Source organism: Rhinatrema bivittatum, chromosome 13 (genome assembly GCF_901001135.1).
Source record: "Rhinatrema bivittatum chromosome 13, aRhiBiv1.1, whole genome shotgun sequence".
Taxonomy (NCBI): Eukaryota; Metazoa; Chordata; class Amphibia; order Gymnophiona; family Rhinatrematidae; genus Rhinatrema; species Rhinatrema bivittatum.
The window spans coordinates 79,796,021-79,808,641 of record NC_042627.1 but is presented as its reverse complement, the minus strand read 5'-3'; the positions used below and the strand labels follow the sequence as shown (position 1 = coordinate 79,808,641).

General features: G+C 46.0%; 1 protein-coding gene across 1 annotated transcript; it reads left to right on the top strand.

The window, feature by feature from the left end:
• Positions 1-6: 6 nt before the first annotated feature.
• SNAPC5 (small nuclear RNA activating complex polypeptide 5) lies at positions 7-11,804 on the top strand. The gene is made up of 3 exons (XM_029574649.1): positions 7-348; positions 3,698-3,784; positions 10,727-11,804. The coding sequence occupies exons 1-3, from the start codon at positions 259-261 to the stop codon at positions 10,838-10,840; spliced, it is 291 nt and encodes a 96-aa protein (XP_029430509.1). The 5' UTR covers positions 7-258; the 3' UTR covers positions 10,841-11,804.
• The last annotated feature ends 817 nt before the right edge of the window (positions 11,805-12,621 follow it).

Here is a 12,621-nt window from a genome sequence, read left to right as displayed (position 1 = left end):
GCGGCTTCCTTGCTGTTCCTGTCACCTCTGATTGGCTGCTGTCGATGGGTCAACATTCTTCGACTGCTGGTTGGGCTGCCCGAGGCAAAGAAAATAAGGCACCAGCGACATAGAGGGCTGCTAACACTCTGTGGCCCAGCCGGGAAAAAAAAAGTGGCCCAATCTGGCAGCACTGACTGTGACGCTGATTCGGTGGCCCTCTCCCTAGGCCCATGGTGAGTTTCTTCACTGCAAGCAAGGTGGAGCCCAGCACCCAAGATGCTCAGCAGATTGCAGGAGCTAAAAAAGGAGGAAGAGACGTTACTGCGGGTGAAGGCAGCTCTGCATGACCAGCTCACCAGGCTTAAGGTAAAAGAAGCTTTACTATAACGTTGTACTCAACCCTAGCAATGTGAGAAAATGGAGCTCTCATTATCCCTGCAGATCCCAGACTGCTTACTAGACTAGAAAGAAATAATTTCTTAAAGGAATTAATCTTGATTCCTTTATTCCAGTATTTTGAGATAAAATTAAATTTTAACTGCTATGATCGACTCAGAATAGAGTCTAGGCATCTGTCCTAGGCATGTGGGTTTCCAGCCTTGCATTTCTGTACCCAGAATAAGACCCTGTGCGCAAAATAGGCCATTCAATATATCAGGGGTGACCTATTCCGGTCCTCAAGAGCTACAAAGAAGCCTGCTTTTCAGGATATCCATAATTAATTAATATGCATGAGATATATTTGCATACAATGAAGGCAGTGCCTGCAAATCTAATCTCATGCATATCCAGAAAACCAGACATTGTTCAGGCTCTTGAGGATCAGTGTTGGCCACCCTTGCAATAATAAAGAAGCAGTGCTGGATTTAGGCATAGAAGGGTGACCAAAATGATAAGGGGTATGGAACTGCTCCCCTATGAGGAAAGGCTAAAGAGGTTAGGACTGTTCAGTGTGGAGAAGAGACATCTGAAGGGGGATACAAAATCATGAAAGGACTTGAACAGGTTAATGTAAATTGGCTATTTACTCTCTCAGATAATAGAAGGTCTAGGGGAGCACTCTATGAAGTTAGCAAGTAGTTCATTTAAAACAAATCAAAAACATATTTTTCATTCAGTGCATAGATAAGCTCTGGAATTCATTGCCAGAGGATGTGGTTATAGCAGTTAGTGTAACTGGGTTTAAAAAAGTTACATTCCTAGAGGAAAAATCCATAAACTGCTGTTAATCAATAAGGAATAGTAGCTTGAGATCTATTTAATGTTTGGGTGCTTGCCAGGTACTTGTGACTTGGATTGGCCACTGTTGGAAACAGGGTGCTGGCTTGAGGGACCCTTGCTCTCACCCAGTATGGTATATTTTATGTAGGCAGTTGCTACCTAAATTACATCCTGGGATCTTTAAATACAAAAAAAATTACTAAATTTCAAGTTTTTCTTTTTTTTTGGTAGTGCTTTTGAGCCACTTAATCTTTACATAGTTTAGGGCAATATTTTTCTAGCAGTTCTTGGAACACACCTAGGTAATTGGGTTTTCAGGATTTCCATAATGACTATGCATGAGAGAGAGATTTGCATGCACTGCGTTCATGGTATACAACTCTCTCATATATTAATTGTGGATATCTTGAAAACCTGGTTTCCTTGCAGGGTCCAGAGGACTGGGCTGAGAATACCAGACTCATTGCCTCAGCATGACTTCATTCAGCCTTGAGGATAAGGATATAAAAGCAGATAAAGACAAGGTTGCCATCTTAACTGAGATCCAGTCCTGATTTTACTCCACTGGATTAATGGCTTTGAAGTTCTTGGGAAAATCAGTAGGAACATCAGCACTACAAATTCATGCATGTAATGGATCAAAACCAGAGCTGGATCAGCCTGTCTGGTTGACCTAGGGTTAAGTCAGTGTTTCCCAACTCTCTGCTGGAGGCACACCTGTCCAGTCAAGTTTTCAGGACTGTCACAAAGAATATGCATGAGATGGATTTGCATGCAATGGAGACCCAGTATATGCAAATCTTTCATGCATATTCATTATGGATATCCTGAAAACCCAATTAGTGGGTTGTGCCTCCACGAGAGGGTTGGGAAATGCTGAGTGAGTTGATGACCCTAGATAAAGACTTGTAAAGCTATCTAGTTTGCCTCAAAAATGTCAAAAGGTGAGTGGCATCTTACAGACTCTCACCAATTTTATTGAGGCTTGAGCGTTCGAGTAGAATCCACTTTGTCAGATGCATGAAGTGTAGTTCACTGGCTGGGGGGCAGAGGATTATACAGAACAAAGAGAAGGCAGGCAGGGCGTGGAAACAACCTACTGACAGCTGGGGTAAGTTTGAAAAGATAGAATGATCTGAGAATAATTAAGTTCATAGATAGTTGTAGTGTGCCATGAAGCCATTCTCTATTCAGACCTAAGGTGATGGTGTTAAGTTTTTTAATGAATTCCAATTATGCAGTTTCATGCTGGAGTGAAATTTTACTGTTCTCAGATCATCGACCTTGAATTTCTTTTTCTATGACAAAATTGCTGTTCCCCTATCATATTGAAAACTACTAAATATTTGAATGTTTCTAAGTACCCAATTGTAGTGGTCTTTTTTTTATTTAGATTTATATTCTGCTTTTTACACTTTTTTCAGCACTTCAAAGCGGATTACATTCAGGTACTGGAAGTATTTCCCTATCCCCAGAGGGCTTACAATCTAAGTTTCTTTCTTATTTTGCTACATGGGTTTAGTTTGCCCTACCAGCAGATGAAGACAAAGGGCATAGCCCTTTTCAGTGACATCAACACTGGTACTTAGGATGGTACATCACAGGCAAAAGCCAGTATTCTCTGGCTCCAGCAGATGGTAGCATGTGCAGCAGGATCCCAGCAACCAGGCTAGGCCTAGGTTCTCAGCATTTAGAGCAATAGCCTACCTAGTTCCCTGGTTAAGCAGGATTGGCTTCTAACAGGTTTTTTGTTCTAACTTTTTTCCTAGTTGAGCAGGTGCAGGGCCAGCCTTCCAGATGTCAGCATCTAGGTTGAGCGAGCCCTGTTAGTTGGCTTCCGAGTCCCTTTGGGGAATGGTTGAGCCCAGGAAGTAGTAGGTTAGCTCTGGAGGTTTTTCTGAGCTAAGGGTTCTTTGGGGATTCTTTCTGCTGGTTCTAGAGTAGAGACTGAGAAAAATTAAAAGAATCAAGAGAGAAGTTATTTTGCAGCCAGGGCTGGAGGTATAGGCAGCTGATAGAGGGGATGATAGTCCCATAGTCTGGTGAGTGTGCCTGAGCAGGTTGTGGCATGCTTAAGGTGAGAATGCAGCAAAATAAAAAGCAAAAAATTGAATAAAAACCAAGCAGGACCAGCCCTTTGCACCTTCCTGGTGATTCTCTCATCACGTCTGAAGCTACCTCTTTTTTTTTTTCCTTGTACTGAAGATCTGTGTATTTCGTAGTTTCCCCAGGGCAACCCACAGTAATTTGGTTTCTCCCTTCATTTCGGTGGCTGTATTTACTGCATTCCTAATATAGATAATTACTCCCCTTTCTTCTGAATAGATTGTGTGCCTCCCATTTTCATCTCTGAATGCTTGGGGTAGTAAGATGCCAGGCTAGAAGCTGCTGTGCCTGTAGCACTGTCCAAGATTTTCCATAACGATGGTTTCATTATGCAGTAAGAGTAAAGGATGTAACAAATGGCAGAACTGACTTACCCGAGTGTCTTTAGGTAGAAGAGATGGCTCTTCAGTCAATGATTAGCTCACGAGAGACCAATCTGACCATTCCTTGTCCAGCGGAAGAGGAGCCTGAAAAGGTAAGTAGGGCCAGGAGAGCCCTGAGATCTGCTTTGTAGGCTTTCTTGTCAAAATAAATGATGCTTTCCTCAGTTAAAGTTTCAACTAGAAGTACTTTTCAGCCGTTAGCAAACAGGGCTATGATCAGAAGACAGGGAGTCATGAAATGAAAATGCTCGTTACCGCGGATCTGAATGAAGGAGAATTCATGCACTGGGCAGCCTGAGGGAATCCAAGTAAGGGACCCAGATTGCTTCCTGGGAGAAGACTTGACTTTGTTCTGGCACAGGTCTGAGGTAGCAGGATGTGCGATGGGTGGGGTAGTCAGGCCTCTTCTGCTTTACAAAATCTAGAAAAAGGACTAAAGTTTCCAAAGCAGGTTTTGATCCAGGCTGAGATGGTAAGTCCTGTGTCACAGGCCTGGGTTCTCGGGATCTGTCTAAGCCCTGCCCCACTTTCAGTGCATTTTTTGAAAAAGCTTATTGGGGGTTCTCTGTGGGTAGAAAGGATTTTATAAATCAAACTATTATTGATGGTAGGAGGAAGAGGGTCTCAAGTGCATGGAAAGTCCCCACACAAAGATTGTGCTACCTGCAAGGGATCAGAAATTCTGACCCAGAGGGAGTGAATTGCCGGCTTCCACGTAGGGTCCTTTAGTGCCGCCACAGCTGATGCCCCCTGTTTAACATATTTGTAAATGTAGTGAAAGTTTGTAAAGAGAGCAAACCCAGTTCTGAGCAGATAGCGCTGCCTGCGGGACTGAATGTTGCTGGGAACCTCTATTTTTTTGGTATTGCAGTGACATCAATGCTTTGGTACCAGTGGGACAGTAGCCACTGCTAGAAGCCATCTGTCAGCTAAGCAAGCTTGGGGCCTACTCCTTTACAAGCAGCCGGCCCGGACTATTGCTCATCTTCGGGTTTGAACCTGAGCATTCACCTTTTAAGTCTTAGATGAAAACCACAGGCTTGGACGTTTGTAATTAACAGAGAAATTAAAACCTATACTTTAAAATTGGATCCTGCATTTCAATGTTAGAAAGGTGGGAGTGAGGGAAGGGTGGAGACCATGAGGAGATTAGGCTGGAAGCAGCAGTCTGCCCCCTAAATTCAGAGCACAACGGGTGAGGGTGAGCAGGAGCAGGCCTGTTTTATTTTCCTTTGCTCATACAAGGCACGGGGTACAGGAGAGCTCCCAGTGCGCCATGTGCTCAATATACTGTGAGTGAGGATCTCCAGGTGCAAGAAGCTACTGGTCTAAGCCAGATGAAGCCCAAGGTCCATAGGGAAAGGCCTGGCAGTAGAAAAGGGAAGTGTTACTACCTCACCTGCAGTGCTGGAGCCTGTACCTAGGAAAAGATATGGGCCGAATGGAAGATCTAAATCTATACTCTGGAGGAGAAAGAGGGGGGAATATGATAGAGAGATTAAAATATCTCCAAGCTATAGATGATGCACAAGAGAAAAGGAAATCTAAAACAGATCACGGTATGAGGCTAAGCGGCGGCCACTGAACATAGGCGCGTATTCAGCAGCCACTGCTGGCCGCATAAGTCCCGCTTCTTTGAATATTGGGCCCAAGATTAACACGAGAAAATGTTTTACCTCAGAAAGGCTTGTGGATGTATGGAACGGTCTTCCCAGTGGAGGCAAAAGCAGTAACGGAATTCCAGAGATCATGGAACAAGCATGGAGGATCCTTAGGAAGAAGTTGTAGGGAAAGCTGTAGATCAGCTGAGGGTTATGGCTTAGTATCGGGACGTAAATGGAGTAGAGAGCAGATGGACCTGATTATACCCATCTACCATCATACTCTTTCTTTGAGTCTTGTGTGTGTTCTGGATTTGCCCCTTGATATCAGCACTTTCCCTGCACGTACCCAGATCAGTCCAGACTCCGGGGTTTTGCCTCCCTGCCAGCAGATGGAGACAAGAGTTTCGCAGACACTGCCATATAACCCGAGGTGCCACCTGCAGTCCCTCAGTATTTCTCTGTCTCCAGCAGATGGAAGAGGTGCAAACCCTGCAGTCTGGGAGATTAGCAGGTCCTTGTGGGACGAGCAGGGGCTTGGGGACCCTTTTAGAGCTCGGTCCTTTCTCCGCCGGGGTTGACAGCTGGTGGAGCCAGTTCCCTTTTCCCCAGGAGGACTTTGCGGAACCTGCTGCCCTTCTTCTTTTGTGAGGGAGGTAACTTTAAAGTTTAAAAAAAATGTGTTTTCTTTTTTTCGGGTCCTGGAGTGGCAGTTTTGCAGGAACTCGGCGGCAGTGGCTTTCGCAGTGATTTTTTTTCTTCCTCTGGGCAGTTGCCCGTGCACGTGATCAGGCAGGCTTCAGACATGCCACGCGGCAAGCATTGCTCCACGTGTGGCAAGGTGCACATGCGGCTGTCCTGGGACAGTTACAGTTCCTGCTACCTCTCTGGGGGAGACGGCAGCTCGGGAACATCGGCAGTGGCGTGGGGGAAGCAGCGAGAGCCTGGACGTCTGACAAGTGATTCGAGCGCAGCAGCGGGCCCCTTCCTGATTAGCGCAGGAATGGCGGCCATTTTTCTTCCCTCGCAGCTGCTTCTGAAGCTGCCAGGTAGGGAGGGGAATCTCCCTCCTTAGCTGTCCTCGGGGGGGGGGGGGGGGGGGGGTTCAGTCAGGGGAGGATGAGGATCTCCTAGAGGAGGATTCTGATGATCATGCAACTTTTTTGTCCTGTTTTGTTTAATTGCTGCACAAAGCATATCTGGCCAGGAAAGCTGTGGGACGGCATGTTTCCAGGCGTGAGGGGTCGATGGGCTCTCAGCCTAGGAAGAGATCCAGAGTTTTGCAGACTAATCTGCAACAAGGATTCGGTGAGTCCTTGGTAGATCTACTCAGTCAGACACGGTGGACGGGTATCCTCCAGCAGACAACCCTCCTGAGATGGAGCCTTCTTTGGATGGACAGGATAGGGAGGAAGGGCTGGGACGGGGGACGATCCTAAGGTGGTTTGTGTTCTCTACAGGGAAGAGCTGTGGCCCCTGATCCCCTATGTCTTTAAGGAGGTGGGGATTAAGGTCCCGTGAGAAGAATCTGATCAGGAGGAGGTGGATCCAGTCATGGCTGGCTTAAGAGGTCCAGCGAAAGCTTTCCCCTTCCATAAGTCTGTCAGGGAGTGGGATACTCTGGAGACTGGCTTACAGGTTAGCAGAGCGATGGATAAGTTATATCCATTACCAGAAGACACTCTTAAGCTGTTGAGACTTCCAAAGAAGACAAAGATTCTGGTGGCCAGTTCTGCAGCATTAAAAGATATGCAAGACAGGAAGCTAGGGGTCCATCTCAAAAAGATTTTTGAGGTATCTGCCCTAGGCATTCGGGTTGGTCTGCATTGGGTACAGCAGTTGCAGGCGGGAAAAACAATGTCAACTTCAGAGGCAAAACAGGCCGAGCAGCTAGAGGCTATGGTGGCCTATGGAGCGGATGCAATATATCACCTCATTAGGACTTCCTCTAAGGCTATAATATCAGCGGTCTTGGCCAGGAGACTCCTTTGGTGTCGAATGGTTGGTCCAAGTCTCAATTAGGAGAGTTACCTTTTAAAGGAAAACTGCTTTTTGGAGAGGACTTGGAAGAGCTGATGAAACGTCTAGGGGAAAATAAAGGGCATAGATTGCCAGAGGATAAGCCAAAAAGTGGAAAAGGATCCTTTTTCCTTCGTGTTCTCGCTTTAGGGTGAATAGACTTTTTCGGCAGAATACGGCTTCGGGGGGGGGGGGGGGGGGGGGGGGGGTAACCAGAGGCAAGGTTCTGGGAGACAGCAGAATAGAGATGGTTCTGGCCAGTGGAGCCAAGTCCACCCAGTGAAGCGAGGCTTGTCCCACTCCTCAGTGCCAGCAATAGGGGATTTGTTCACTTTTTTTTTTTTACGAGGAGTGGGCCAAGATCACGACCGGAGGGTCTTAAGTGAGATAAGAGAAGGTTATGCTTTAGAATTTCTCATCCGCTAAAGGACTTGTTCATAGTCTCCCCTTGCGCTTCCCTGCAAAGAGGCGGGTGGTAGAGGAAGCCATCACCCGCTTACAGATGCTGGGAGCTATTGTTCCCGTTCCCGCAGAGGAGCAGGGGAAGGGAAAGGTATTACATTTATTTTGTGGTCCCAAAAATAGAGGGGATCTTCTGTCCGATCTTGGACCTAAAAGAGGTAAACATGACTCAAAAGTTCCTTGTTTTCAAATGGAGACTCTGCGGTCATTCATTGCAGCGGTGCGCAAAGGGGAATTCTTGGCTTCTCTGGATTTGACTGAGGCGTTCTTGCCTATAGCAATCCATCTGGATCATCAAAGATTCCTGAGGTTCATGATCCTTGGGACACTTTTTCCATTTTGCGCCCTTCCGTTTGGATTGGTAAATGCTCCAAGGACATTCACCAAGGTAATTGTTGTGGTGGCAGCACCTCTCAAAAGGAAGCATCCTATTTCACCTATATCTGGACAACTGGATTATTCGAGCAAAGTCAGAGGTGCTACAGCAGTTGAGATCCCTGGGTTGGGTAGTGAATCTGTCCAAAAGTCAGCTTTTCCCTACTCAGGTGCTGGAGTTCCTAGATGCACGTTTTGACCCCAAGATTGGGAAGGTGTTTCTCACCAGGGAACACATTGGCAAGTTGCAGAAGCAAATTCACAGTTTGTTAGAGAGAGCAGTACCCAGGGTGTGGGATTTCTTGCAGGTTCTCGGTTCCATGGCTTCAACTTTGGAGCTGGTGCCTTGGGCATTTGCTCACATGAGGCTTCTGCAATCTATGTTGCTCTCCCAGTGGAATCTCTTGTTAGAGCAGTTTCATCTGCCGCTACCTCTTACGGAGATAGCTGGGTCTAGTCTCTCCGGTTGGAGAGCTGTATGTCAGACTCAGTTGGCGCAAGGCTGGTGGGCGGCGCAGGAGGCTTTGTGGTCAAATCAGTTGGTTAGAGACGAAAGCGGTAATGTTCGTGTTACATTCCTTTCTACCTCTCTTGTGTGGTTGACCAGTAAGGATTTTTATAGACAGTGCAACAATGGTGGCTTACATCAATCGATAAAGTGGTACCAAGAGTCGGGCAGTGGCTCAGGAAGCCCAGGAATTGATTCGCTGGGCGGAGCAGCATCTGAGATTATTGGAGGCATCTCACATAGCTGGAATAGACAGTGTGCAGGTGGATTTTCTCAGTCATCAACAGCTGGATCCTATAGGAATTGTCGGAGGAAGCGATGCATCTTATCCATTGCAGATGGGGCAGGCCCCACATGGACTTGGCAACTCAGCGAAATGCCAAGGCCCTGTGCTTCTTCAGTCGTAGAAGGGAACATGGAGCAGAAGGGGTGGATGCCTTGGTACTGCCATGGCCACAAAGTGTTTTCCTGTACGTGTTTCCGAAATGGCCGCTGGTGGGCAAAGTGTTGCGACTCGAGATAGGTGATTCTTGTGGTGCCAGAGTGGCCTCAGTGGCCATGGTTTGTGAATCTGGTCATTCTAGAGGTGGACAGGCCATTGCGTCTCACCTGTCTACCTAAGCTTCTACACCAAGATCCCATATTTTCAGATCAGGTGGCTCGCTTTTTGTCTCGTGGCTTGGCTTTTGAGAGGAAGCGTTTAAGGTGGAAAGGGTATTCAGAGGATGTAATTTCCACTTAGCCTAGGTGAGGGTCTGGAGAACTGGTACGCAGAGCAGAGTGTTGATCCAACTTGAGCATCCATGGCTCCCATTTTGACTTTCTTACAAAAAGGGTTGGTGAAAGGTTTGAACTTTAACTCTCTCAGAGCTCAGGTAGCAGCATTGGGCTATCTTTGAGGCAAGGTGCAGGGAGCAGCCTTAGCTGCACATCCTGATGTGGTGTATTTTTGCTGGGTGGGTGAAGCATTTGCGTCCTCCTGTGCAAAAGTTGTGTCCCTCGTGGAGCCTTAACTTGGGTCTTAAGGGTACATGTGTGTCTCCATTTGAGCCTCTTCATAGGGCAATTATGAAGAATCTCGCCTTAAAGCTTGTTTCCTGGTTGCAATTTGTTCCGTTAGAAGGATTTCAGGCTCTGTCATGTAGGGATCCCTTTTTGGGAATTACAGATTCCAGAGTGTCATTGCGTTGTCTTTTCACTTGAGTCGGGCGCCAGAACTGCCAGCCATTACAACCCTGGATGCAGTGATGCCTCGCGCGAGGGAGTTACAACTTTTGGATGTATGGCGGGCGTGCATTGTTGTGATATCTCAAGGTCACTAATGGCTTCTGGCTGTCTCATCTTCTTTTTGTACTATGGAGTGGTGCAAAAAAGGGACAGAAAGCTTCAAAGTCTACCATAGCACGGTGGTTGAAGAAAGCACTAGGTTCAGCGTGCATCTGCCAAGGACATCCTATCCCTGAGGGATTAAGGACTCACTCAGCTTGATCACATGTGGCATCCTGGGCCAAATGGCAAATGTCGCCACAAGATTTGTAGGGTGGCTACTTGGAAGTAGTTACAAATTTTTTTGCCAGACATTATCGTTTGGATGTCCCAGCCTGTTTAGGGCAGCTTGGGTACATCCCAGGAGTCTGGCCTGATCTGGATAGGTACAGGGAAAGGAAAATTGGTTCTTACCTGCTAATTTTTGTTCCTGTGTTGCTTTGTCTATAGTGCGGAGTTGTTGGAGGTTTTCAATGCTGATCGCTTATGTTATATTTGGGAAAACACGTTTTCCATTGTCTTTTTTTGGCAACTTCACCTTCCTCCCTCTGGTTCATTGGAGGGGAGCGAGCTTGCTTAGAAATTTATGGTTGTTGCTGCCATCTTGGCTTGGGTACAGGTCAATACTGAGGACTGCAGGTGGCACTCTGGGTTATGTATGGTGTCAGTGAAACTCTGTCTCCATCTGCTGGCAGGGAGGCAAAATCCAGGAGTCTGGACTGATCTGTGGTACTACAGGAATGAACATTAACAGGTAAGAACCAATTTTCCTGTATAATAATGCTTGCTCACTCTCTCTCTAGGCTGTGGTGCAGGTGGACAACGAGGCAGCTATTAATCTGACTGAGTTACAGCTGAGCACTGTCAGATATAACCAGGATGAGGAGATGGAAGAGGAGGAGGAGGAGTCATCGTGACACCACAAACTTTTTGGGTTATGACTGTTTCTTCATTTTTTTTTTCTTGAGGTCAAGAACATCTTTGTTAACGAAACACCAATGTTTCATGAACTTGCCTGGAAAACAGGGGACTGTATTATAATGGGGTTATGCTTACTGCCCTCAGGCCTGATTGAGGAAAGGGCTGTGTTCTAGCTGAAAGCTTGCAGGGGTAGGGTTCTTTGCTTTTCAATATAATATTTAACAAAGGGAATCTGAAAATTCACTGCCAGGTTAAGGATGATAGAATAATTGTAAGCAACATGTCACCTTTAGCTCAAGTGTCTGTAAGATGGGACTTCCGCTCTGACAATTGTGAGAATGCCGCTGAGGGCTATAGCGTTAGAGCACTTGGGCAGAGTGCTTTTCTGGGAGCACAACCAACACCTGTGTGACAGTGTAAAACCAAGTCAGCTACAGCTACAATGTAAATTGTAAAGCATAGGATGGGAACAGCTACTGGGAAATGGGCATTAAAATTGCAGCTCGGTATTTAAGACCCTATCTTGCAGTATTTTGATGCTTGTAGCTAGGGTTTACTTTAATTGGCTGAAATCAGAGTTTGCTGTAAAGGGGGAGAGCTGGATTGCCAGTTTGTGAAGAGACAATTGCAACCAAAATACAAGTAGAAGATAAAATCCTGCAGCCTGTGGAATTTGTGCTTTCAGTTTCTCAGAGGCATCCCACCTAAGTCTGACGTGAGAAATCCAGCTGTGTCTGTCCTGTGACGAAATCCTCCTCTGCTTCTGACATCAGACTGGGGATTTTACAACCTTTATTTCCCCTGCCCTTCCTACAGTTCAGGGTGGGAAGTGAACAGAAATCTCTGATCAGACAGAACAAGAAAATGATAGTAAGCAGATATGAAAGAGATTGCACCTAGCAAAGGGTTTCTCTGCATCCAACCTGTCCTGCTCTAGCAAATTAAATGCGGTGCTGAATACGTTTTCATGGTCTTTTTAAAAGAGAATAGCTACAGTCTGCTAGAGTGGGGGAGAGTATTTGACAATTGCTTCTGCCATGAAAAAAAGCAAATAGTTGGTACATGGAGACTTGCTGAGAAGATCTTAGTGACCTACAGGGAAGGATGAAAACAATCGAACGTGTTAAGGACTTTGTGAATAAGTAATTTGCCCGTGTAGTGAGTACAGGAGCGATGAGCTCATGGAAACGCATCCTAGGCAGTAGATGAGCTGCAGAATTTTGAACTAGTGGTAAAGGTTGGCTGGTGCTAGCTGGGAGTTGCAGTAATCTACAGCTGGAAAAATACACATTTGCAGAATGGGAATCATCATATGGCAGACGTGCCTTAATTAGGTGAAGAGAACAATTAGCAGCAAAGAACATGAGAAATTGGGGAAAATATGAGCTGCAGGTTAACTTTTGATAAAATATATATCTACATATACATAGTGCTGAGCCTTGTTTAAGAGTTTATGCTGCTAGGGACAGGACATGGTGTAGAATATTCCTAGCCGGTTTTGTCATTCATTCCTCTCTATTTGATATAACTATATTGCACTGCATGGAAAGCTTCACTGTTTAAGCAAGAGCCGTTCATCAGACGGGGAGAACCCCAGTTACTGCCTTTACTAGCGTGCTTATGTTGTGATGCAGAGTGTCATTCATTAGGAAGGAGTTGTGCTCTGCTAGACTAAGCTATGACTCTGCTGTCTGACCTTGTCATCCTTGCTCTATCACTGATGTTGGGATAGTCACTTAATCGTCCTATTCTTCAGTTTGCCACCTGGATTGCACAT